Source organism: Malaclemys terrapin, chromosome 16 (assembly GCF_027887155.1).
Source record: "Malaclemys terrapin pileata isolate rMalTer1 chromosome 16, rMalTer1.hap1, whole genome shotgun sequence".
Lineage (NCBI taxonomy): Eukaryota > Metazoa > Chordata > Testudines > Emydidae > Malaclemys > Malaclemys terrapin.
The window spans coordinates 10,191,748-10,218,214 of NC_071520.1; the positions used below are offsets into that span (position 1 = coordinate 10,191,748).

At 41.4% G+C, this 26,467-nt stretch overlaps 1 protein-coding gene across 2 annotated transcripts in view; it reads left to right on the forward strand.

The window, feature by feature from the left end:
* CCDC60 (coiled-coil domain containing 60) overlaps positions 1 to 26,467 on the forward strand; it is a 107,598-nt gene that overhangs the window by 45,631 nt on the left and 35,500 nt on the right. For both annotated transcript variants that reach the window (XM_054006931.1, XM_054006932.1), the window contains exons 2-3: positions 3,996 to 4,088; positions 5,315 to 5,406. In XM_054006931.1, coding sequence (XP_053862906.1) covers positions 3,996 to 4,088; positions 5,315 to 5,406 — 185 coding nt within the window. The remainder of the gene's footprint in view (positions 1 to 3,995; positions 4,089 to 5,314; positions 5,407 to 26,467) is intronic.

The window sequence follows — 26,467 nt, forward strand, 5'->3', positions numbered from 1 at the left end:
AGGGAATTTAACAACATAGAGGATGGGTGAAGTATGGCCAAGGATAGACAGGGAAGGTGGATCTTCATTTGTGCCCTAAGTAACATTTGATGGGCACAGGAAGGATTCAGATTCAGTTTTGCAAGAACAGAGCTGGGTCCAATCAGGTGGCATCTAGCTCCACCTGCTGTAGCTTCTCTGAAGTTCATTTGTCTCCACAACTGCTAGGTACATACATCCTGATCTCAACAAAAATTACTGACCTTTAATCATCCTCATCAGAAATATTTTTGGATGATTTCCCATGCAATCTTGCTTTGGGTCATGTTTCCATAGATAATTTATGGATTTTGATATTTATTAAAAATACCAGTGGTTCATACATATGGAATTATGTGATATTATGTCATGGCAATCCAGTAATATTGAAAATGGGAAATGATCACTGGAACTGTCCTTTAAATATTTAAAAAGGAGATGGGACTTTTCCTCATAGCCTATTTATTCAGAGAAACAAAAAAAAATAATAATCCTTTCGTGAATCTTGCACATAACATGTCATATTTGTCTATGTGGATCATTTCAATAATATGATGTTGGGAGTTGAACAGATGAGACATTTCCATATTGTTTTCGTCACTTTTTCCCATTTCGGACACTGCAAATTAAAAAGACAGATCTCTGTTATTATATGATGGTGTTGTGACTACCCATGTACTATTTCAAGGCTAGATTCTGCCCTGGGCTAACATCGTCTTGCAGGGGACTGGGTGTAAGGACAACCCCCTCATGTATTCTGTTTTAGGGCTGCCTGAGTCATATCTCCAGTGCTTAGGGGAGCGCAAGGGTTGTGTCCCAGCTACTCCCCACAAAGAGTGACTGGGCAGATTTACCATGAAACAAACCATGCGGTGGCACGGGACCCCCAACAACAGAGTCCCCCTCCCCACCCCACCCCCAAATGCAGGACAAATATCTGACAACCTGCCCCCGAGTCCCAGCTGGCAGGGCTCAGACAGGCAGGCTGCCTGCATGCCGTGGCCAGTGGACCCACGGCACTCCTGTAAGCGGCCGGCTGCTGGCATGTCTGTGCGTGTCCCTGGTAGGGGAGGGGAGAGGTGCTCCACGCACTGCTCCCGCCCCAGGCAGCGCATGGAGACCTGCTGTCTCCCACCCCCCAAGGGGCACGCAGAGACATGCCAGCAGGAGGGCTAAGGTGGCTCCCTGCCTGCTCTGCCTCCCTCCCTCCGCACTGCTTCGCTCCCAGAAGTGGCCGGCATGTCCCTGCGGCCCCTGAGTGTGTGTGTGTGTTTCCCTCTCTCTCTCCGCGCGCTGCCCCTGCCCTGAGTGCCAACTCCGCAGCTCCCATTGGCCAGAAACTGCGGCCAATGGGAGCTGTGGGGGCGGTGCCTGCGGGCAGCAGTGCATGGAGACCCCCTGCCCCACCCCCGCCTAGGAGCTGCTGCCTGATGGGGGTGTGTGCCAATCGCTTTGGGAGTCGTGCTGCCCAAGGTAAGTGCCCCCTCCAGCACCCCAACCCCCTGACCCAGCCCAGAGCCTGCACCAAGCACCCAAACTTCCTCCCAGAACCCGCCCCCTCCTGAACCCCAACCCCCTGCCCCAATCAAGGTATCTCATTTTATTTTAATTTACTGCCCATTACTTATAGGAGGAGGGCGAAGAAAAAAAGAATGAAAAACGGGGGGAAGATAAGGGAGAATGTTCTTTTTCTTGGCTGAGTCCCGAGGGTGAGGCCCCGAAAGTGAAGCTGCACCCTGGGCCCCACTAACTCTAAATCCGCCACTGGCAGAGAGTAGCTGGAGGCATGTCTCTGCCCTTCCTTTGCCTCTCAGTATCCAGTAGAGCTGCCATCTGCAGAAGCAGAGGTATATTGTACCCCAGAAAGGATGATCACAAATTTATTCTCCACTAATGCAATGCGGAATTCAAGGGAGGAGTTGAGCCTGGCTGAGGAACATTGCCTCCTGATGCACTTGCTGGGGTGCTGTAGCTTTGCAATGACCCTTACTCCATGGTCTAATGGAAGAAGTGTCCTGTACTGCTGCTCATGGATATAAACAACTGATGCAATCTTTGGGCTAGGTTCTGTCACCCTTACTCACATTTAGCTTTATCTTATTCCACAAGCTAGCACACTGATTTTAGTGGTATTACTTACAGAGTAAGGATACTACTCAGCATAATAAATGACACAGAATCTGGCCTTTGGTGTCACTGGCTGGGAAAGACATACTGGCAGCAGCGGACAGGCAAATAACTCCACTGATGCTGGGAAGAGAAGAGAACCTCAATGAAGGAGCAAGAGTGAAGAAAAACCAGAAAGAAAAATGACGCATGGAGGGAAAGAGGACTGAAGGAGGCCTAAAACTGCTCGAAATTTCTTTGAATGGACAATTTTCACCCTACTCTGAAAACAGCACCTGGATGCATGCACGCACATGCACGGGGTATTCACCAAAACATCCAAGTCCATTTCCTTCCGGAGTTTAATCTATATTCTTATGAACAACAAACAAACTGAGATTCCATCTGAGCTGGCAGGTTCTATGTTATTTTTCCCTGCAGGCCACCTTGTTTCATTCTCCTCGCCCCTCTCTTCACATAGAGAGACCATGGCGATAGATCCTCACTCCTGGGTCCATACTCCAAGGCAGAAGCTTCCCAAGTTCAAAGTTTTAAACTGGTGGTTCCAGCAGCAGACATCTCCTGCCAACCCCCGCAGTGAAAGTTGGTGCCTACTAGTGCTCCTTTCTGACAGTAGTATGGCTTGTACAGGGAAAGGGCTCTCCGGGACCACTGAATCTGGCTTCTGTGTATATAGCTACCTTTCTTTTCCTCAACATTTCATCTGCTATCTTATATCTTTTCCTCAGAATATCCTAGCTCAACCGCTGGTGCTTTGACCCTAGTGCCTTACGTTCATTTTTATAAAATTGTTTTCATTTGGCCCCACTGGCAGTCAGTCTTCAGTCAGTTGACTGCATCAGTCAACACACTGGAACATCTATCCTGACAACTTTCCAGTGTCTGAGGACTTTGTTCCTCCCTCACTTGGCCTTTGTTCTAGGTAAAGTTGTGTGTTGGTTGGCGTTTTTTACACCCTCCGTTCCTTAACACACTATTCTGGTGGTGCTTAACACTTACTGCTCATTGAGCACTTCACCCAAAGCACTGAGTCTGGTATGCATCGAGCAGACCTCTTCACCTTCAGTATACTGTCAGCTCTGCACTAACCTTCTGGATGCAGCTAACCAAAGCCTCTGGCTAGTCCTGCTTTAATTAAATTAGTCAATAAACCAGCTCCTTAGTCCAAGAATACTGCAGGAAAAATTAATCATTTTGCTGTCCTCTCAGCCTGATCACCATGCATAGTTCAGAGTTCTGTAAGCTTTTGTCTTTTATTAAGTCATTTAAAATAGTTTTGTTTTTTGTACCTGTGGGAATATATTTTCCTCCTACTTGGGGAAAAAAAAAAACTGGTGCTTGGAGGACTGAGGAAGTGCCTGTGTTCCACTTCAGGGGATTGCATGTGTGTGCTGAAGCACAGACCCAAGAGTGGTGATCTATGACAATGTATAACTTCAGAGAACAGCAGTTACAGGTAATTAATTTCCTATTTATTCCAAGTTTGGGGAATTGGATTTTCCTTTTAGGTTAGACGCAGTGACCCATCTAAACAATTTTCCAAGAGAAATGTTGTTATTTAAAGCACTTTAAGCACTCAAGCAACTTAATTTAAAATCTATGCATGCATTTTGCACAGTGGTGTGTTTGAATATGCCTCAAATGTGAATATATTTTTGTGTGCCAAAATTACACAGGTTTGTATGCCTTTCTTCAGATGAAAATTAGCTGTCATTTATGACTAAATATGCAAAGATAGATTAGCACAAGAAAATTGATTTGTGCAACTAATTTTGAAGATCTTGTTCTTATATTACACAGATACTTAGCAGTAGCAGTACAAAATAATTATGTTTGACTTATTTTTTTAGGAGCCAATAAAAGAGGAGGTATCCACTGCTCAGGAAGAAGTACTAAAGAAAGTGGATACAGTGACTATTGCAAAGATTTCCCCAAGACCAAAGGTGAGTTTAAATTGCTCACTAAGGTCCTCATTCAGCAAAGTACTTAAGCACATGCATAATTTTAGACAATAAGACTTACCCGCATGCTGAAAGTTACCTACATAAATATCTTGCTGAATCGAGGCCTAAATCCTTACTCCACATCATGATACTACATCATTACTTTTAACCTAATTGAACACTTCTCAAAAAGCAGCAAGAAATCCTGCTTTTTCTCTGGCTGATAAACATTCTAAACTTTATGGACCAATTCTCCTTACCAAGGTAAATCTACCATTGAAGTCAGCAGAAAGTTTGCCTATGGGGAAGGACTGCAGGATCAGGTCCTAATTTGATAACACTGTTGCTGTTAATGTCCATGCTTAGTAATGGTAATCTCTTCCACTCTGTTCATTTGAATGTACACGTTATAAAAGGCCTGGATCTTAACCTATATTGATGCTCAATGCAGAAATGGTTAGCACATGATTATAGTTTTCATTTCAAACAGTTATTTATATTTGATTGATTTTTAGAGCATCTGCCACCATAGCGCATATCTAAATCTATAGGACCAGCTGGTATACATTGGTGTTATTCCACTGCATTAGTGACCTAACAGCATCACTTTAAAATATTGAATGGCTTGGAGATATTTTACTCAAATGCCTCTTTTGGCTAAGCCCAGAACAATTACTGTGGCAAGTCTGCTGCTGTAATTCATCCAAGATCACCCAAGCATATGTTCTAGTTGATGTGTAATGTAACAATGCAGAACTACATTATAGTCTATGGCTATCTACACTGAAGCAATTCGTACAGCATACATTTAAAGACAAAACTAGAAAGCTGGTTACCACATTGGCTATTCTAAAGTACATTTCCCTCTCACACTTGTATTTAACAATTTGCCTGGGTTGGCTTTGACGGTCCAGCAACAAGATTTTGATTTATTTATTGCAGTGTGCTCTCACCTTTTTGTTTATTTTAAATCTGCTAGATCTCCCTTCTGTTTAGCACAAAACTGAATGTTGGAAGGTTGGTTGGTGTAAGCACATTAGAGAGTAAACAAAAGGTAGAGTTCTGCGTTTGAAAATGCATGAAAGCTGTGACTACTGGTACTAATAACCTTTTTAAAAGAACCTAGGAACTATTGTGCAACCGTAAGTTTAGCTGCATCCACTGTCTCCACTTTAATGAACTATTTTCATTAACATCCAGTTTCTTTTCCTTACAATTATTTTCAGTCTACTACACAAGAACCTTTGAAGATGCCCCCACCATTTAAACAAATAGAAAAGGATCTGAAGACTCTTAGTAAAGATCTTACTCACACGAGGTAAAAATCTAGAGTACACAGAAATGGACTTTTTAAGGCTATGGGTAGAAAAGCAAGATTCCTTGGGCTGCAATAGCCGCACTCTGGTTATGGGCAAACTAGGCAACGATAACTACCAACAGTTCGGAAATGGAGTTTTTCTCTCTCTCTCTCATTTATGCTTATTCAAAATGATGTCATCTCTGCATGAAGAAATGGTGATAGTTTGGGTGGGTCTATGTTACAGAGCTCTCACAAAGCACCATTACAGCATTCTTATAATATCGTTTATTCACATGCTTGGCACCCTCTCTTCCGTCATTGCACAAATCAATATTGTGGTGCGATCGGTAATCAAAGCAGTCAAAAATGCGAAGAAAATGTTCGAGTATATAAAGAATGGGATAGAAAATAATAGTGTAAATATTGTAATGCTACTGTAGAAAGGGATGTATGCACTCACTTGGAATACTGTGTTTAGTTCTGGTCTCAAAACAGACATGGAAGAAAGAGAAGTGTGTTTACAGCCCTGACTGAGTCCTCCCGAGGGGATAGTCACCAGGCTATTATAACTGGGCCCAACTTCTGGATCCATGTACTTTCAAGCCAGCTGGGTCTGGGCAGCAACCAGTCACTGGTTCTACCTCTGGGCCTCCAGAGTGCGAACTCCCTCTCTGGCCCCTTCCGTGAGATGTGAGACACTGCAGTCAGAATCAGGGCTGAAGATTGACTCTTTTAATGTTTTGTAATGAGCACATCCACACATTAGATAGGAGCTTTATGCTCTGAAATCCTTAAGGTGCTTTTGAAAATCTCCCCCCTCTTAGTTTTAACATGCAATACAAGAGATTTAAAACTTGCTTTAAGTATAAAACTCAACATAATCTTAACTATTGAGCAGTAAAGATTCTGGGTTAGGGTTGCCAGGTGTCTGGTTTTCAACCAGAATGCCTGGTCGAAAAGGAACCCTGGCAGCTCTGGTCAGCACTACTGACTGGGCCGTTAAAAGTCCGGTTAGCAGCGCAGCAGGGCTAAGGCAGGTTACCTGCCTGCCATGGCTCCATGCGGCTCCCGGAAGAAGTGGCATGTCTCCCCTCTGGCTCCTAGGCATAGGGGCAGCCAGGGGGCTCCATGCACTGCCCCTTCCCCAAGCACCAGCTCCGTTGCTCCCATTGGCCGGGAACCGCGGCCAATAGGAGCTGCGGGGGCGGCGCCTGCAGACAGGGCAGTGTGCAGAACTGCCTGGCCGCACCTCCATGTAGGAGCCGGAGTGGGGACATGCTGCTGCTGCTTCCAGGAGCTGCCTGAGGTAAGTGCTGCCCAGAGCCTGCACCCCATCCCGCACTCCAACTCTCTGTCCCAGCCCTGATCCCCCTCCCACCCACCAAACCCCTCCATCCCAGCCTGGAGCACCCTCCTGCCCCCCAAATCCCTCATCCCCAGCCCCACCCCAGAGCCTGCACCCATAGCTGGAGCCCTCACCCCTTCCCACATCCCAACCCACTGCCTCAGCCCAGAGCCCCCTCCCACACCCTGAACTCCTCATTTCTGGCCCCACCCCAGAGGGGTCAGGGCAAGGGTGTTCAATTTTGTGCAAGTAGAAAGTTGGCAACCCTTCTCTGGGTCATTATGACAGGGAACACTCACCTCTCATGAGCACCTCCTTTGGTTGGGTGCGAACCTGCACACACTCTCACCACCCGTGGTGGCTGTTAATGTTGTCAGATGGGTCTTCAGTGTCTCAGCCCTCTGGCCAAGTCACACACAGTCAGTGTGTAAATGAACAAACCCCTTGCAGGGTAAAAATTCAACAGGGCCTGTCCCTCTGCCCTTGTTAAAATCTTTAGCTCTGTCTCTGGGCTCAGTCCTCAGCATCTTCTGGGCTTGCTTTAAGTCTGTCCCTGCCCTATTATACAGTAGCGCCACAGGTCTTTCTTCGTGGAGACTCTTCACCTTTAGCTGATCTGTGGTGTCCCAGCTCTCCAGTCAGGTCACTTCTTATCTTCAGTCCCCTTCCAGGGGCATGGGGGAGAGTAACAAAGTTCAACAAATGGTTGACCCTCTTCAGGGTCTTCAGCCCCATCCCTGGGCCTGTTTAATGGCCAAGCCCATTTCTTGGGCTTCTAAAAAAAACTTGTTCCTTCTCGGGGCTTTGGCCACTTCCCCAGCAGCCGGTGGGTGGGACCCTGGTTCACTCACTACTCTGGTCCCAACCCAGGGACCCTACAAATAGGAATCATGTGCTATTTGAATAACCCATCTTCTGGTTCTTCCTTGAGCTCCAGAAGGAGCACCCTTCCTTACTCCTCTGTTCCCAATCAGGAGCTGACCGGCTCATCCCATGCAGCTCCTTTTATCTGAGCCTGCTGTGTTCCGATTGGCTGTTTCCCTGCAGACTTTCTAGGCAGGCCTGGATGACTCACTTTCACTGCTCCTTTTCTGGAGCAAGATATGGTAGGACCGCAAGGCCTCCAGCAGAGGGACTCAAATGGACCATAGATCATCTGACCTTGTCTGTGTCACAGATCACCAATGCCACCCAGCACCCACACACTAAACCCAACAACCAAATTAGACCAAGGTATTGGAGCCTTAGTGTGAAAGAGCCTTATTGTAAATGAATATCCGGCCTGCTGACTCTCCACTCTGCTTCACTGGTTTTACACTTGCTTAATTGACTACAATGGTGTTAAACTGGCACAATACTGGTGCAATGTAAATGAGAGCGTCAGGGCCAAAGTTTCTCTTAATTCCTTGTAACTGAGCGGTCTAATCCCTGTTTTCATGATCAATTTAGTGAAATGTTAAAAAGAATAACATCTAACTAAATCTTTTGTCTGCTGTTCTGCCAGATGTTCCTTTGCACTGAACTGCTTAGAGACCATTCACTAAATTTGCTCAGTAATAGCTTAACTAGATATTAAATGGCATTCATGTATGCCTTGCAGTAGGTAACTCTACAGTCGTCTGAAATATTTCCTTGGAACCTTCTAGCATTCTTTAATTTGAATGTCAAACTAAGAAAAAGCAAACATTTTTTGCAATTAAAGCAGCAAGCATTTGTACACAAAAAGATTGTTTTACTCCTGGCAAGGTTTAGTTACAGCCTGTTGCAAATAAATGCTGACAAATTACCACTGTCAACCCCAGTGGGATACAGATTACACAAGTGTTTACAACAAGGGCTGTAGACTTTGAAAAGCATTCTCTAGACACAATAGCGGAATTAAAGCAAGCAGCAATAAAGAAGATGGACACTGGTACAAGCAGTAGATAATTTCTTAGGCTAAACCTAGGCAAATGTGTGTTCTCTGAATGGCTGAAACATTTTATCAGCATAAAATATGCTAAAAGCAAAAAATTACATTCTTGCAACGTTAGGCTGAAATTCTAATTGCACAAAAGTCAAGAAATTCCGAGCTAAGTTTCCCACAGAAAGCTTTACTCTCCTATTTGCACATATATATTGCAATATAATTAGAATGTTACATTTCACAAAAACATGATGGTTTTACAAAATCCTAAATTTTATCCCAGAATTCCATTCTAGTTATGGAAGGTAATATCAGAGTTCTGTTTTAACCCATCATCCTTCTTACATTCTCCCTGCCTTCTCTGAACTTCTTCCCTGATTATTTTGCTTATTCAAATCCTAGTGAAATTTTACCTCATAAACTAGGTAATAAAATACATAATAAATACTTCACAAAATAAATACTGTTATCTAGGCTGAAGAGACCACTTCAGAATAAGGCATAATTTACTTTTGCCAAAAATGCATTGTTAGCTACTATTCAAGAGAACTGCACTAGATTGGTTGTCTGTACGCATTGTTCATTGCTAATCTTCAGTGGGATTGTCACTTTGAGGTCAAATTAAAGTTCTTTTGATGATAACCCGCCTCCGTTCAGTATTGCTTCTTGAAGTTTGTGATGTAGCTACATGGAACTCATGTTGTCCAGTATTGCTTACCTTTGGACATGTCTGCAAAACAAAATCCAATTGGCATTAAAGGAATCATTATTAATCTCTGCAGAGAGGCCTATGACTGATTTGGCATGGAGAGTGAAGTCCTCTCATTTCCTTAGAGGTGATACCTTTAGAATTGGGATGAGACATAATGTATGGGCAGTGCTGGAAGTGCATAATCCCTTTCCTATATGGTTATCTATTTTGTGGATAGGATTGGAGTTTCATTTACGAGGGCTGGCAATTTTACACTTTTCACAAACCCTATAAATTCACTAAAATGAATCTATGTTAAGACTGGAGGAACAGTTCTCTGAATCATTCAGAGAAAATCTGAACCAATTACATTCAGAAGTATTATGGAGTTTATACACCCACACACCCAAGAAGTAAGGACCAGGAGCTAATGCAGGTACAAAGCAGCAGGAACTCCCTGAGCTGGATCTGATTACAGCTGTTATAATAGCTGTTTTCTTAACAGAGAGGGCTGGCTGAGGAGAAAATGTTTTCCTGGGGAAGACTTGGAGAGGAGTCTCTCACCTGAGTAACCATATGACCCACCACAGGCTTGGTTGAAGCAAGCTGACCCAGTGATTGTATTACTATTTAAGATTGTATGCAGTTTCGTTGTAGCCATGTTGGTCCTAGGATATTAGAGAGACAAGGTGAGTGAGGTAATATCTCTTTTTTGGACAAACTTCTGTTGGTAAGAGAGACAAGCTTTCTGAGAAGAAGAGCTCTGTCTAAGCTCGAAAACTCTCTCACAAACAGAAGTTGGTCCAATAAAATACATTACTTACCCACTTTGTTTATTAAAATTGGGCTGTCCTAAGTCATTTATTACAAGTGTCATTTTTTACCAGATTTAAGTAGACTGAAGAGGGCCTGATTTAGACTATCAGCTGATACTTCCAACAAGGGTTTTAGAAACTGCACTCCACCTGCCTAGAAATATTTAAGTTCAGAGAAGCTTTTCTTTTAGAAGTACCGTTAAAGTTCAGAAGGTGCTCTCACATTTAATGGGTATTGTAATAGAAATCTTGTGAGTCCGTAATTTCTGAGAGGTTTCAAGTGAACTTTGTACTTGTGAAAGGTACTAGAATGTCAGTCTGGAGAGGGTTCTCTTTACCGTATTAAACAGAACTGGTATAGCACAAGCAGTGGCTGGCAGGCTTCCATCAGCAACCCTGTTATTGTGCTACAGGACTGACCTGGAGAGACTAATTCTGAGGTATTTCAGGGACAGTAAAAACCAAAAAAGCCAAACTTAAGTGCTTGCTTTTTACGTCCACCAAGAATCTCCAGATAAGAATGCAAATGTACATAATGTGCAGATAGATGTTCTTAGTCCAGACTATATGGAGAAATCAAAAATGTTTCTTTCCAGACATTTTGCTTCTGCTGCATTGCATGCTACAGGTATTATGACAACATTCACACATTAATAATAATGTTATATGATCTAACGGTGAGGGCAAAGGGATGCGAATCAAGAGGATGCTGATTCCAAGTATTGACTGAGCCTCTAAGTCTTTGTATGACCTTGTGCAAATCACTTGACCTTTTTGCATCTCTGTCAAGAAAGCTGTAAATTGGGACTGGAAACAAGATGATGCATCTGAACTCAGCTCTCCTGTATAAATATATCTTTTTAAATTGGCATGGATGGCACCGCGTATAAGATTTTTCTACTAGGATGGAGTTTCTCCTGCCACTTTCATTTAAATTCTTAAGGTTATTTCACTTTAAATCTTTTACCATTAATATTTTACTGTAGGAATAATCTTTTAAAATCCTATGTGGATGTATTTAATTAATACTTAGCATTTTTGTAATATTTGTATGTGCACAAACATTAACTAATTAATCCCCTTTGAGGTAGGCAGGTAGGCAAGTATTTTTATCCCCATTGGTGAATTGGGAAAAACTTAATCAGGGAGGTGAAGTGAATTGCTAAGGCCATACAAAGAGTCATTGTTGGAGCCAAGATTGGAACTCAGGTGCCTGGGATTCTAAATCCTTTGCTCATTCTTCTAGACCACACTGGTATCTCTGTCTGATTGGGGTTTTTTTAACTGTCTACTAAATCAAGCTCCTAGAAAAGATTTTTTTAGATCATCTAATCCATCTCTGGGACTCAGTGCAGGATTGATTTCAACAGAAGATTAAGTGTTTTTGTAGGCTTCTTTTAATTGAAGACTTTTATCTCAATTTCCTGCACTGAGTTATAATAAACAAAATTCTGATTACATCAAATGTTTAATTGTGGGCTTGTTTACAAACATTTGGTTTGCGGCAAGCTATGGTGCAAATCTAGCCTGCACTAGCATGTCATGGTCTAACTGTTTGTGTGCACCCTGCTTATGCACATTAGTAGTCTGCTAATAGGCTTTGATCTAGTCTTGTTTCCTAAGTTTAATTCACAATTCCACGCAAAAGTGACTTTATGCAATACCAAATACTTCAGTGTAAAATAATTCAATCCACCAAAATTTCATAAAAATTGAAATTAGGGCAGGACAATGAGGATAGATAAGATTAAATCAAGCAAAATAAATAAGTGAAGAATTTCACACGCTAACCTTTTTTTAAAAGAGAAATTCAGTTTTACCTAAGTCTAGTCAAAACTGTTCAATACACTGTGAGAAACCTGCATAATCACTGTCATATATGGGGAACTTCACTTAAAATCCACATTTTCTGGGAACCGTAGTAGTCTCAATGCATGCAATCAATGTTTTTGTTTGTTTGTTTGTTTTCCAACCAGTGTCATTCAACTTAGCACAACCTTTACTAGGTGTTCCCAGTGGAGATCCTGGAAAAACATCTTCAGGCCCAACAGGTTTCAAAGGCAACAAAAATTGGGGAGCCCTCATATTTCATAGTTTAGCAAATGAGTTGTGATACTTGAGATGTAATGGCCATGGAGAAATTTGTCTGTTTGAGAAACAACTGAGAAATGGAATTTTAAAAATGGGCCTACTTTATCTAATACTTTCTAAAATCTACAGTAGACAAACAACCAATAACTACAACCATTTTCAGCTGTTATTGAGAATTTATATAACAAACATAATCTCTGATAATCAAGCAATGATGTTGTGTCTGTTAACTGAATGATTTTATGCTGTGCTTTCTCCAGTATACGTTGTAAATATTGAAATATCTTGATCCCTCTTATGTGCATTTTTAATACAAAAATGTGCCAACCACTATATAGTCCTTCCCAATTGTCTTGATACACCTCTACCCCGATATAACGCGACCCAATATAACACGAATTCGGATATAACGCGGTAAAGCAGCGTTCCGGGTGGGCGGGGCTGCACACTCCAGCGGATCAAAGCAAGTTCGGTATAACGCGGTTTCACCTATAACGCTGTTAGATTGTTTGGCTCCCAGGGACAGTGTTATATCGAGGTAGAGGTGTAATTTGCATGGTGTTATTTTATATAAATCCATGTGGGGGAAACTAGTGTGTAAGCTATTACCCTAGCCTACCTTGCAACTTCAATTAAAGCAGAGTAGCAAATGATTGAGTAATATGGTGAGGAATACAAATGCTATTCAGTGATTTGTGTGTGCTGTCTTCCCTCCTCATGATAAGAGGAATATTTGGTAGTAGTCTTAATTAAGCATTAATTGATATATCTTAGCATATTTGCAGAGGGTCGTGTCTGTAGTCTTACATCTTGTTTGCTTTAAAGGGTATAATAGAAGAAACCAAGAGTAAATTATCATTAGTAGTGGTCATAGTGACATAGCACATTAGTATGAATTTTAATTCTCTCTCAGAAATGTTTGAAGAGCCATTACTGGATTGGATTTAACCACATTCACCAAAGCTTTAATATTCTAGTTAAGGCATCAAGACATAGTCAAAATAATGTCAAGCCCTGTAATTTTCACCTCACACATGCTCACTTACAAAAACACTGTCTCTCATGCACAGAAATATAGTCTTTTCCTGTAAGTCACCATCCTGGCACAAAGGAGGACCACGATAGGGAAGAGAGGTTGCTCATACTAAATACCAGCGACAACTGTCGATCACTAATACTTCCCCTCACCCTATCACAGATGCACTAAAAGTACTATTAAAGCTCCCTGATTATTGCTGTAATTAGGATTTTCCAAATGATTGGTTATGCCAGGCCATTTTAAAGGGAATTCAGTCAGTTCTAAAACATCATGTTTCCGAAAGCCTCGTGTCAAAATGCAATGAGAAGCTTGCTTATCTTTATGAAGGAAGAAACAGACAAACCAGCTGATGATCTGTTCTCTTTATTTTCAGATTCTCAACTTCTTTCTTTTAATGTGAACTGAACCTGAATCCCCACAAAGTAGCTCTGACCACCTTGACCAAATATTTCCCAGTGTATGATTCAGTGGATGGCACACAATATGGCAGTTGTCAAAGTCATTGTCCTTGAGTCCTTTAGTATTTTGAGCAAATAATTATGTTTTCATTTCTGCAGTAGGAAATCTTCTACACTATTTTTACTAAGACTAAACAAACTCGAGCTCAGAGACTTTGAAATGACATTCATCTCTGTGTGAGAGAGATCCCTTCTTATTGCTTTGTTCCGATGACATCCATAAATGTGATCCAAAAATAATGTACAGTAATCCACACTTGGGTGAGAATGTACTGTTTGAGAACCAAAGATGTGGGAGTCTTTATAACTAATCATAAATAATAGATACAAGAACATGTACAAAAAAAAAAGTATTCCAAGACTGTACCTGTAAACCCATAAAGACATGTGGCTATAAATCACCCATGCTGCCCAACTCAACCAGAAAGATGTGCAAGTTCACTAGAAACACTGTCACATATTTACACAAAATACTTAGAAATGAGTGACTTTATTTAAATGAGCACCACTGAAAATATTTTCTTCAGACAACAGAGAGGGTGGGACGGCAGCAAGATTAGCAGTGATAGAAGCTGGGAACAGAATCTGATTGATTGATTGATTGTAAAATGGAGTGGATTTGCACTGAACTGTCAGCTTTCATGAAAGTAGAGTCATTTTTGGAGGGTACAAACGGTTAGTCTTCTCTGGTTGGGTTTAGGCCCATGAAGCTCACTGAGTTACTAGAGTTGTTGGGAATACTTTGCAGCAGAACAGAACCAGTACTTGGGGCCTATGTCTGTGGTCAGTGAAGACTGTCAGTTCCTCCTTTAAAGTGGACAGATGGCTGGCTTCTTTAAAGAAAGCTCCTGTATGCCGAAAAAAATATCCCTTTAAGTTGACAATCTGGTCAACAAGTCTAGTGTCTAATCAGCCATTTTTTGGTTAAGATTACTGAGAAGATTGTAAGACAACTCTGAGTATCTAAAGAGTTCATATCTCCTTGGCAGTCTGGGTAGAGACATTGCACTGATGACTTTGTTAGATAATGGAGCATACCAACTGGTGCTGCTGGGTGCTTTTCAGTATTCAGTGAAATAGGGGCATATTTGAGGAAGAGCTCTGTGTAGCTCAAATGCTTGTCTCTCTCACCAACAGAAGTTGGTCCAATAAAAGATATTCACTCACCCACCTTGTCTCTCTAATATCCTGAAACCGACATGACTACAACAACTGTGCATAAATTCATTTAAATAGTTTCAGTTCTGGCCACTAAAGATAGAGGAAAGAAGCTGCCAGTTTTGAATGTCATGGAATATTTTATCATAAGCAAAGATTGTATGGATGACATTGGAAAAGATTTATGCATATGTTAATGATGAAGTATGTAATACATTTGTAGGTTTGATATGGGAGATGATGGAAATGTGAGGTATCTGATCTTTGTGAAAAATCCATTCCCCAAATTAATCTATTAACGTAAATTTTGAAGGGACTGAGGAAGAGAGATTTGGAGGAAATTTTGGAAGGATTGATGGTGACAAAACTGTATCACCTTCATACAAATTAATATTGTGCTCATCTTTGTTTATTTGTATACCTTAAGTGGCAGACAATTTCTTACGTATCACTAGGCATTCAAAAGATTAATAAAAGGGGAGAGGAAAGAGTGGGCAACCCTGCCCTTTTCCTCTTTCCAACTGAAAGACAGAGAAAATAATTCCATTCATCAGTACAGATGCAAGAGACAATATTGTAAAAGTCTTCAACACAATTAAGGAAAATTGAACCAAAATCAAATTTTCCTAGTACTGTCATAAGAAATGGCCATTCTGCTCTATCAAATTCCTTCTCTGGATTTAGGGAAAAGACTTGTGAAGCGATACTCGATAACTGGGTTTGGCAGTTTAGGTGAAGTATTTTTCTTGTGCTATCACTAGCAAGTCTGCCTTTCACAAAATACAATTGATAGCTGAACAATTGAAAGAATTGTACTGTTTAGGCAGGTTACTAGACTTTTGGTGATTGACTTTATATTCTGTATTCAAAAGCATAATACTTAGGATGGAAATCTCAACAATTATCATAGTCTTTATTACTTTAATTTTGAAGATAAAGATGCTCCTCCTCTCACAAAACATTAGCCATTTTGGAAAGTTTCATCAGTGACTTTAGATAGAATAGGGACTATCTGGTCACATCTTTTATGAAAGTCTGTTGGCTAGCCAGCCGATCCTGGTGCTTTGCCAGGAATTAGATTTTTGTATAGCTTTTTCAATCTCATGTATCCAAATAGGGTTATCCATTAACCATTTTTTTGATATGCTGGATAGTGTTAAAGAAAAAGCCTTCACCAAAGAGGATTTAAACCAGTTATTTCAGCAATGAATTGAATGAGGGTGAAAATTACACTTCCATTTAACTTACATGCCTCAGATGCCTGTTTCTAAATCGTTATACCACCCTTCACACTGTAGGTGGCTCAAGCACCACCTACTTCTTTGTTTATAAGTAGAGCTGGTCAGAAATGTCCATCAAAACAAAATTTAAAAGCAAAAACTAGAAAAAAACTTGAACTTTCATTAATTTTCCCCTATTTTCTGACCAGTTGTAGTTAGAAATGACCATCTGTTGATCCCTTTTAGAGTTAACTGTCAGTGGGTCCATCAGTTGGAGAGAGGTTTCCCTAAATATGAAAAAGGACACTACTGAGACATAGTGAAAAATCTGTGCCTCTATATACCTTTGAAGCACCAAATGCAAGTAAGTATGTATATACATAATCACAGATTGTGCATGTCTTCCGGGATATCCAGGGGTATGAGTAGGTTAGCATGGACTTGTGGCATGTGGTATCAGAACTAAGTCGGGGGGAGAGCACCACACTGGTGTCAGTAAAACAAAGGCAAGGGAGAATTGAGGGTGATATGTAGAGGATTCCAATCAGATGAACCGGTGTAAAGCTGACAAGATGTCATCCCATATCAACAGCAGCTAGAAACTGACAGCTTTAAGATACAAGCTCAAAGGGGAAGAATCTGTACCACTTTATGAACTATTCAAACTCTCTATTTGGAAAATGCAGATTTATTGCTTCCTAGTTTTGAAGAAAATGGTCCCCTGTGAATCTGTTTCACCTTGCTGTATTAGTTGAATAAAACTAAGTGTCAAACTGTTGGCAGTTTAATTTTTAACAGTATACCACTGTCTGTTTTTTTATGCTTTCAATTAGAAGCTGGATATTTCTCCTTTAAAATCTTTAAAGACTCCTGAAGGGAGAACTGTAGAAGTCAATCTGCACATAAAAAGCTCTGCCACTACTAATGCATATTTCATGTCTGAACTGACAGCTATGCTAACAGTAGCATTTCCTATTTCTTTTACTCCTTTTGGACGAGGAGCAGTCCTTGGCTATTTTTTTTAATAGAAAACTGGTTATTTTTGTGATTGAAATGGTGACATGGGCAACTGCTGGAAAATCTACTGGAATTTGCTTGGGTTTTTAGAGGTTTTTTTTGTTATGATCTTCCTTGCGTTTATACTCTGTGAGTCTATCCCAAACCAACTGTAATGTATATAGACAGCAAGGACTTCAATATTCAGTGATATTGATACGTTGGCATTCATTAGTGCAAATGTTTACTTCAAGATTTAGTAGAGTTTCGGGGGGTGGGGGGAGAGAGAGTCTCTTTTTTTCTTTCCTTTCCTTTCCTCACATCTTAACTTCACTCTATCAGGCAATGCTAGCTGTAAAGGTGGAACGTTTATCTGTCTGTATTAGTTTTCGCTGTAGTTAATACTTCATAATGTCAGTTGCTTGGAAACCAGTGTTCTGTGGCCTCTTGCTGCTTGGCAGAAATCACTCTAATTGGCATGCTTCTAGCACTGTCATTGCTGGCAGTTTGCAGAATTTTTTTTCCAGAAGAAAAAATTTCCTTTTACATGAATGATGGCTCACATTAATTAGACAGCAGTCATGGGCAAAGACATCTATTTAAGTATATGGATGTATGAATCATTATCTCTATCATCAGTCACTGGAAAAACTGCTATTTTGAGTTCCCATCAATGTTTCTGCCTTTCCAGGTTGTTCACTTCTCAGTTTACTCCCCCACCCCCATGGTAGAATGTGTGTGCATGTGTATGCAATTTTATAAGTTTGTTGCTTATTAGATTTTACTGTCTATCTAAACACATCACAGTGTAATCCCATGCAACATGACACTAAGTGACATATGTTTCCTCACAGATTTGAGCAGCTTTTAGCACTTACAATGGGTTTGCTGTTTTTAGGTAGTAGAATGCTACTGTTCCATGCATACCAGCCTTTATGTAGACAGATAAGGGGGTATGAGGCTCATCTTCTAGTTTCACTTGAAGATCTTGGACCAGTAGCATATGCAGATGCAACTCCAACGGCCTTAATGGAATTTCCCCTGCTTAAACAAGCAGCAAATTCACCCCTTTATGTATAACATAAAATCACACAGTACCCTTCTGGAGGGCCCAGAAAACGTGAGGTTTATGTTGCAGAATTTTTGACTAATAGTTCCCTCAAAGAGGATGCAAGAGGAGTTAGAAGTGTGACCTTGAAATCTCTCAGATTCACTCGTGTCAGCCCCATGGATTTAGGAATCCCTATGCCCTGCACTCTTCTCTCAACACTGCTCTGGAGGGATCCCCTAACCTGGCAGAACAGCTCTCTAAGACTAGAATGTGCAGCCCCAGCCTGTTTGTACCCTGCTTCCCTACCACAAAAACATTAACGTCTGCAAGGAAAACTAGCAAAAATACCATCAGATAGGAAGCAGAGCATCCCACTATTGAAGAGCGGCCTCCATATGCTTCCAGGAATGGTGGGGAAACAAGCCATGGTGATTGGGGGGCTTTCCTTTGCATTGTGCTTTTAATTGCTCCATGCCTCATAGCGTGGGAAGAAAAGAGCCCCAACTAAAGATAAATCATTTCTATTGTGTGAATTTGTATCTATGTTTACCGAGGCAAATAGCTGTGAGTCTCAACATTGCAATGCCTTTTTCTGAAAGAGCAAGAGAGAGAGATTTTGCTTTATGCAGCAGTAGAAAAGAGCATTTCCTGTATTTTAATGTAATTGAAGTTTATTGAAAAACATTCTGAAACATCTCTAAGTGCATAATAATAAATCAGCAACTGCACCCACTGATATCTGTTACGATAGCCGTGTTGTATGGTCACCTGAGGATCTTTATTTTTTTTTCTACTGGTTCCTTATAGTCTTGCCCCAGTTATTGCCAGGAAACCTCCTATACAAAAAGAGAAATCGTTGGGTGTATCAATTGTTTATTTTCTGACCGAGTCTCCACTTGATAATACACAGGGGATAATACATCTGTAATGCAGATCCTGATTTTAATTTTGTTTTAACAAACGCATATGGAACAGAAAATATTGTCGTCACAGAGAAGAGAGAACAAAAAAAAGAGTACAAATGGGAATCTGCATCTGAAATAATTACCTTGTTGCAGATTGCAAGTCCTCCTTGCTACACAGGACTTTGGGTGATTTGGCACAGTACCACTTAATTGCTTAATACGTTAGTGTGGTAAATACAGTAAGCTTGCAAGACACAGATTTTATTGGATAGTCAGAAGTGAGATACTCGAGAGGGCAAGAGTCATTCAGCAGCAGGGTGGCCTCCCCTGTGCATGGGGCTCCTCCTCCTCGCAGTCCTTGGCCAGGGGTCTCTGCTCTGTCCCCCTAGGACCACAGCCTCTCTCCCTCACCTTACACCTGCAGTGACAGTGCCGGGAGCTCTCCGCAGTTCTCTCCCGACTCACTCGCTCCCATGGCAGCGGGTCTGAGTGGGTGTCCTGCACTGTCGCAGAAGCTATTCAGCAGCAGGGTGGTGTGGCCGGGGGCTCGTCCTCCTCTTCCCAGTCCTGACCAGAGGTCTCTGTTCTATTATCTAAACCTCTTCATTATCCCAGTCTCTTCCTTGTCCCCTAGCATGAGAGTTATGCTGCGTAGGGGATGTCTCTCATGCTGGGGGACAAAGAAGAGATTCGGATAATGAGGAGGTTTTCAGATAAATGGGAGTATACTGTAATATGTAACAACAGTGTATTTACAGATTTCTGTGGCTTATTAACTACATTTAATGTTAATTTAATTATCATGTACCCTACACTGTACTTTAGAAGGTAAAAATAATTTGTTTGGCCTTTAATTGCATGGTACTTGCTGTGTAATTACCTAGCCAATACATGCTAATTGCCATGTTTCTGGTTCTCCACAGCCTTGCACCTTTGTGTAGTCATTCACACCTGTGCATTATGGGTTTAAAATGCTACCAAATCAGAATTTTCCATTCACTTACATCAGTGATAGCATTTTAGATGGTCTTTGCTCTCAGGATCCCTAATTCTCATTTACTGTAAGGCTACTGTACACAGTTCGGACAGTGGAAAGGGGCTTTAAAATCCCCACTGAAAGACACCTTTCCGGTGCCAGAGGGTATAAAGCAGCCACTGTTAAATGAAAATTAGGCCCAGCTTTGACCGATGGAAATAACTATGCAAGGCAGTTAAGAATATAATTAAATAGTCCACAGTTACTATAGTATCAGTAATAGGTATAGGACAAATCCTCAGCTGGTATAAATCAATGTACCTACATTGACCTCAATAGGGCCATGTGTCTTTACAGTAAATGAGGATCTGGCCTATATAGAATGTGTGCTCTGTAAATAAGAATAATGCACTGTACTTGTGTAACCGCCTTTATCCCAGGGGCTCCAACTGCTGTACAGACATTCACTACTTAATCCTCACAACAGCCTGTCAGGTAGGTAAGGGACATACAGAGCCCTGGTCTACACTACAGAGTTAGGTCGACATAAGGCAGCTTACGTTGATCTAACTCTGTAAATACCTACGCTAAAATGTAGCTCCCACCGATGTGACTCGCCCACTACACTGACATCAGGGCCGGCTCCAGGCACCAGCTTACCAAGCAGGTGCTTGGGGCGGCCACTTCGGTGAAGGGCAGCACGTCCAGCTGTTCGGCAATTCGGCGGATGGTCCCTCACTCCTGCTCGGAGCGAAGGACCTCCCGCCAAATTGCCGCCGCAGATCGTGATCGTGGCTTTTTTTTTTTTTTTGGTTTGGCTGCTTGGGGCAGCCAAAACCTTGGAATCGGACCTGACTAACATAATAGCTCCACCCCCGCGAGAGGCATAGTGCTTAGGTTGATATACACCTCTACTCCGATATAACACGGCCCCATATAACAGAATTCTGATATTACGCGGTAAAGCAGCGCTCCGGGGGGGGCGGGACTGCGCACTTCGGCAGATCAAAGCAAGTTTGATATAACGCGGTTTCACCTATAACGCGGTAAGATTTTTTGGCTCCCGAGGACGGCATTATATTGGGGTAGAAGTGTAGTTAGGGTGATGCAGTGTCAGTGTAGCCACTGCGTTGCTTACATCGACTGTGGCTGCCTTTCAGAAGCCATCCCATAATTCCCCACATTGACAGTTAAATCAGTGCAAGCACACCTGGCGAGGATGAGCACTGCTGACACAAGGAGCATAGTGTGGAGACACACAAGCGGTTTAATGACTGTACGTTGACGTAACAGGTTGACTTAATTTTGTAGTGTAGACTTGCCCAGAGCTCATTTCAACTATAGAAATGAAGCAACTTCTCAAGTGAAATGTGACATCAGTATAATATCCATAGCAACACTATATAACAATTTGGGACAGGTAATGGGGGGAAAAAACTGTATCCAATTGAAACTGCAGTGAGGAAACCAAAATTTAATTAACTGCACTGAAAATTGCTGTGAGATCTCTCATGACTACAGGTTGTCAGAACTTCAGTGTCATTAGCACCTTCAGTAGCACAGCACCTCTAAATCCACACAAGGGCACTGACTGCATACTAAGGCCTTGGCTACACTTGGCAATTCACAGCGCTGCCGCGGCAGCGCTATGAAGCGTGAGTGTAGTCGCGCCACCAGCGCTGCGAGAACTCAGCTCTCCGAGGGGAATAGCTTGCAGCACTGCGAGCGAGCGTGGAGCGCTGCAGGCGCTGATTACACTGGCGCTGCGCTCGGGGGAGGGGGGGCGTTTTCACACCCCTGAGCGCAGCAAGTTGCAGCACTGTACTGCGCCAGTGTAGCCAAGGCCTAAGTCAAAATGAATTGGGCCGGCCACCTGCTGAATCACCATGTCCTGCACTTAGATATTGCTTTGAATTCTCCACCCCAAATACTGATCCCCCTTGCCCCTCCTTAGTTTGAGAGATCTGATGGGATCACAGTCCAACATCGTATGGCTGCAGGTGATTTAAGTGTTCATTTAAAATGTTTCCGTCGATTTTGTCTTTAATCTGCCATATTCAGAACGTTGTACTATATATTATTTAGTTTTCATTTACTGTAGTTCCAAAGCTATCATATTCTGACTTTTCTGTTTAAAAAAAAAAATGTAGTATTGTTCCATGAATGTTTCTGTTACAAAGAATCCTGGTCAAAAGGAAGCTAAGAGGCAACATCGGTTATGGCACTTGCTTTTCACCTCAGAAGACCTGGGTTTGTATTCAGTTGGTCATTAGTGCAATGAGTTTGGCAGTCCCTAGGAAACGTTTACATCACAATACCTCCTACACAATTTGGGAACTGGCAGAATGCCCAGGGAAGGCCCTTCAATGGATTAGTAGGGAGTTGTTGCAGATAAGGTTTGAGGTGCTTTAGTGAAATATATGAAACTGCATTTGGAAAGCCTGTGCTGCGAACAGCTTTCAAATCAGTGCCACCTATGTTGTATTTGTTTATAAAATTGCAGCAAGGGGCTACATTCTTTCTTTATAGCGCCTAGGGACAGGGATAAACTCTACCATTGGCTCTAATCACGTCGGAGCCTATATACCACTAAACCAAGAAAGTCTGTGTAAAAGAGCCATCCTGGGGCACGAAAGCTAACCATGCCCATGACCAAATAAATAACTTATGTGTCCCTGGTGAGAATTGTTGCTAGGCAAAATAACATGCGCCCAAACAAATACGTGCTTTTCTCTTGTCTCATCATCTGTAGTCGTCAGGGCTCTGAGGTAACATTCGACCTAGGGCAACAGAGCCTCAGCTGGTGTAAACAGGCCTAGTTCAGTGGCAGTCAAGAGAGCTACACCCATTTGCACCAGCTGAGTGAGGCTCTCCCCACTTATGCACAGTTGGTGTCCCTTGTTCCTTGTGTAGATTACTTATAATGGTTCCTGTTTGCATACTGTAGATGTGAGGATGGTAGCGAATTTGGTAAAATTTTATATACGAGGTCAAATACATCCCTGGTGTAATGCCACTCAAGTTACTTAAATTGGCCCAGTGTATTTAAATAAAATGTAAATATGTTGGTAAATATGTGGTTTGGTTTGACGATGATCAAGTTTGTAACATCGTTGTGTTAGCTTCTTAATGTCATCCTAACACCGGATTTATGGTCAAGAGAAACAAATTAATGGATTCCTTCAGTTTTGTCTGAGCCATTCCTGTGCAAAGAAATGCATCAGGCATCTTTAATCCTGGAGGCAAAAGCTTGACTCAGCAATACTTTTATGGTGCTGCATTACAATTAACTGATGGCCCAGAGACCATGACGGATTTAAAGAGTAATTTAATAAGCATGGACTAGTACTAAGCACTGAAAATATGCTCACAATCAATTTGCTGTGTACACAGTATGCTACTAGGTCATTCTTTTGTGCATGTGGTTGACCTTTATCTATAATAATTTTTACCTATCAAGAAAAGTGAAGAATACTATTGCAAATTATTAGCACTCAAGAAACTCTTTTAATTTTCATGCTGACAAAGGTATTAACTTACCAAAAATAATGCACGTCCTTTTGTCTGAAAGACAGTTGAAAATCTGTTGTGACTACAGTTGACTAAAGCTCAATTACTGTAATAAATGTATTCCAAATTTCATCTCAATTGCATTTGCATTTTAATGAATGATTCTCACCTACTTATCAATCTGGCAGCCAGGCTAAATTTATTAAGTTACTGTATAAACAGGGCATTCTTATTTCTGTATTTAAATGCAGAAATATTTGCTGTGCCAATGATGAAATATACACCTCTACCTCGATATAACGCTGTCCTCGGGAGCCAAAAAATCTTACCGCGTTATAGGTGAAACTGCATTATATTGAACTTGCTTTGATCCACCGTAGTGCACAGCCCTGCCCCCCCACCCCTCCCGAAGCACTGCTTTACCATGTTATATCTGAATTCGTGTTATATCGGGTCACGTTATATCGAGGTAGCGGTGTATTGTAAATCTGCATTATATAAATATATTTCAATTACCTGTATATTCCAAGTTAGGATGTATTTAATTTTTTCTCCATGCCAAAAGTCCATAGACTTCTAAGGTCTTTCTTGACCTTCTCTGGAATTGTGAATTTGTTGTTTAAATCTGGCATATGTTATAGCTTATACATACCATGGCTGTGTTTTTTCACTAACCTGATTTATTTCTTTGTTACTACTTGGAAATTGGATGAAATTAATTAAGTGGAATAGTTGTTTGTAAAGAACGCCATTTTGAAAATCATATACAAAGAAGTGTTTATTCACCATTGGTTGTAGCCACGCGTTCCTGTAGGCTTGCCAAGCAGATCACTGATTTTAGCATACATTTAAAAAGCCCTTTAAGTCAGGTAATCTTACAAAATTGTACTTAAACCCACACCACTTCTATATTTCTTTCCCCAATATTGCTGATTATTGAAGGAGTTTGTGTGTAAAAGAAATTTTCAGTTTTATCATTTTCTTTGTTTTTTCACCCATTAGCTTTGATTCATTTTACAATCTTACTCTTTAGTGTTTATGGCATCATAATCAACAGCCACAACAATGCTTCTACAAGTGGAAGAAGCAGTATGAAGGAAGGAAGGAAAAACATCTTTTTACACACAAATATTTTGATAATCATCAGTAATGACAGGAAAAACCTATAGAAAAATCACATGAGAATGAAGCAAAAGTTTGCTATGTTGTTAAAAAAGAAATTAAATGTGTCGAGATCTTTTATGTGAAAACCTTGAAGAACAATTAGCCAGCCTGATTTTATTCCAGAATCCTGGTGAACTTATAAAGCACACAGCATCTCTCAATAAGGCCATGGGTTTCTGAAAGCAACGTTTTTACTTTGTTCCTGAGCCAGTACAGAAAGGTCTAGCAGAGAGGTTACGTTGTGTCAGAACAAGAGAGGTGGAGTGACTGGCGTTTGCAATTGCTGGGCTCAAAAAATGGCAAATTGTTACCTTCCACATGTAATTTGTCATAAACGCAGGCAGGCAGGGAGAGAGGGAGGGAGCTATTCACCTTGAGAACTAGTGAACTAAACCTTTGGGTACTTTAAGGCATCGCTAATAAGAAAACAATTTGGTTCCTTCTCAGTAAAATGAACCAGGCCCAGCTTCAGCATAGAACTGTGTTAAAAGATTAGGTACAGCCTGACAACGCTTAATCCAAAACTCAGAAGCATGTTCATTTAGATGGATACATTCTGTGCCAGGGTATGAACCATCATGTCTGACTTGGATTAGCTGCCACTTTCTAGTTACACATTGTAATCAAAGGCTGCAGAGTAACCTATTATGCTATGCCATATCCGTTTCACTGCCATGGTGCACTTTCTCTTTTCTGTCCCTGCTATCATCCTATAGGGAGTGCATTATGGCGTCTTCTTTTTTCTCCTTACTGTAATGCCCTTGCCTGTTGTCTCCAAATCACTGACAGACTTCATTGACAGCTTTCCTGTTGCTGACAGTGAAGCTCAGTGGCAGCAAGTGGAATTTAGCAGCTAACAGGTAGTTTCAGGGCAATACCTGTCAGCTTGTGACAATCAAGCTAAGGTAGAAAGTGGCATGGTGGCCAACAAGCTACTATAAACTATAGTTAACCAAGAGGTTATTTAACCTGAGGAGAGAACAAAGCCAGGATGAGCTCAACATATTTAACTAATGTTGTACAGACTGTGAGCCACCAGGAATGACCTAATGGGACTGAAGAATCTTTCCATTCTTTTTGCTTAGTGATATTTCTTCTTCTTCATGGTGCAAAAGAAAATATTTTGCTGATATTCAGTACATTTTGATTACCCTGTATAATTAGAGTGGAATATGCAACCTTCTGTTGATACTTATGTCCTTGACCTATAGCTATGTCAATCATCAGCATCAAACTGTAGCATCTCACCTGCATCCAAAGTATGCTGACCAACACATCCACTTTTGCGGGGAAGCTCGTGTTTTAGAACAGGTCCCTATTTTGAGAGTTGTTAGTTCCTCCACTATTTCTTAAACCAGATTGCCACTGTACGCACCTAAAGCATCTGATTGCCCACTCTCTTTATGCCAGTGTAATTCTATTGACTTCAAAGAAAGTCACACTCAGTGGAAAATCAGGCTCAGAAAGTTCAGTGTGAGCTGGGACATCAAAGAAGACGACTTCCAAACCAGCTGCCCTCTCTAGTGCAAGTCACCTGTGTACTCAGGGAAAATGGATTGTGCTGTTGGTCGGAACTGAAAAAACACATAAGTAGGCTTTGAAACTCATTACCACAGGGTATCATTGAGGTAAAAAACTTAGCAGGATTCAGATATTGGACATGTGTATGGATAAGGGGGTTGGACTAGATGACCTCCTGAGGTCCCTTCCAACCCTGATATTCTATGATTCTGTGATAACAAGAATACACAAAA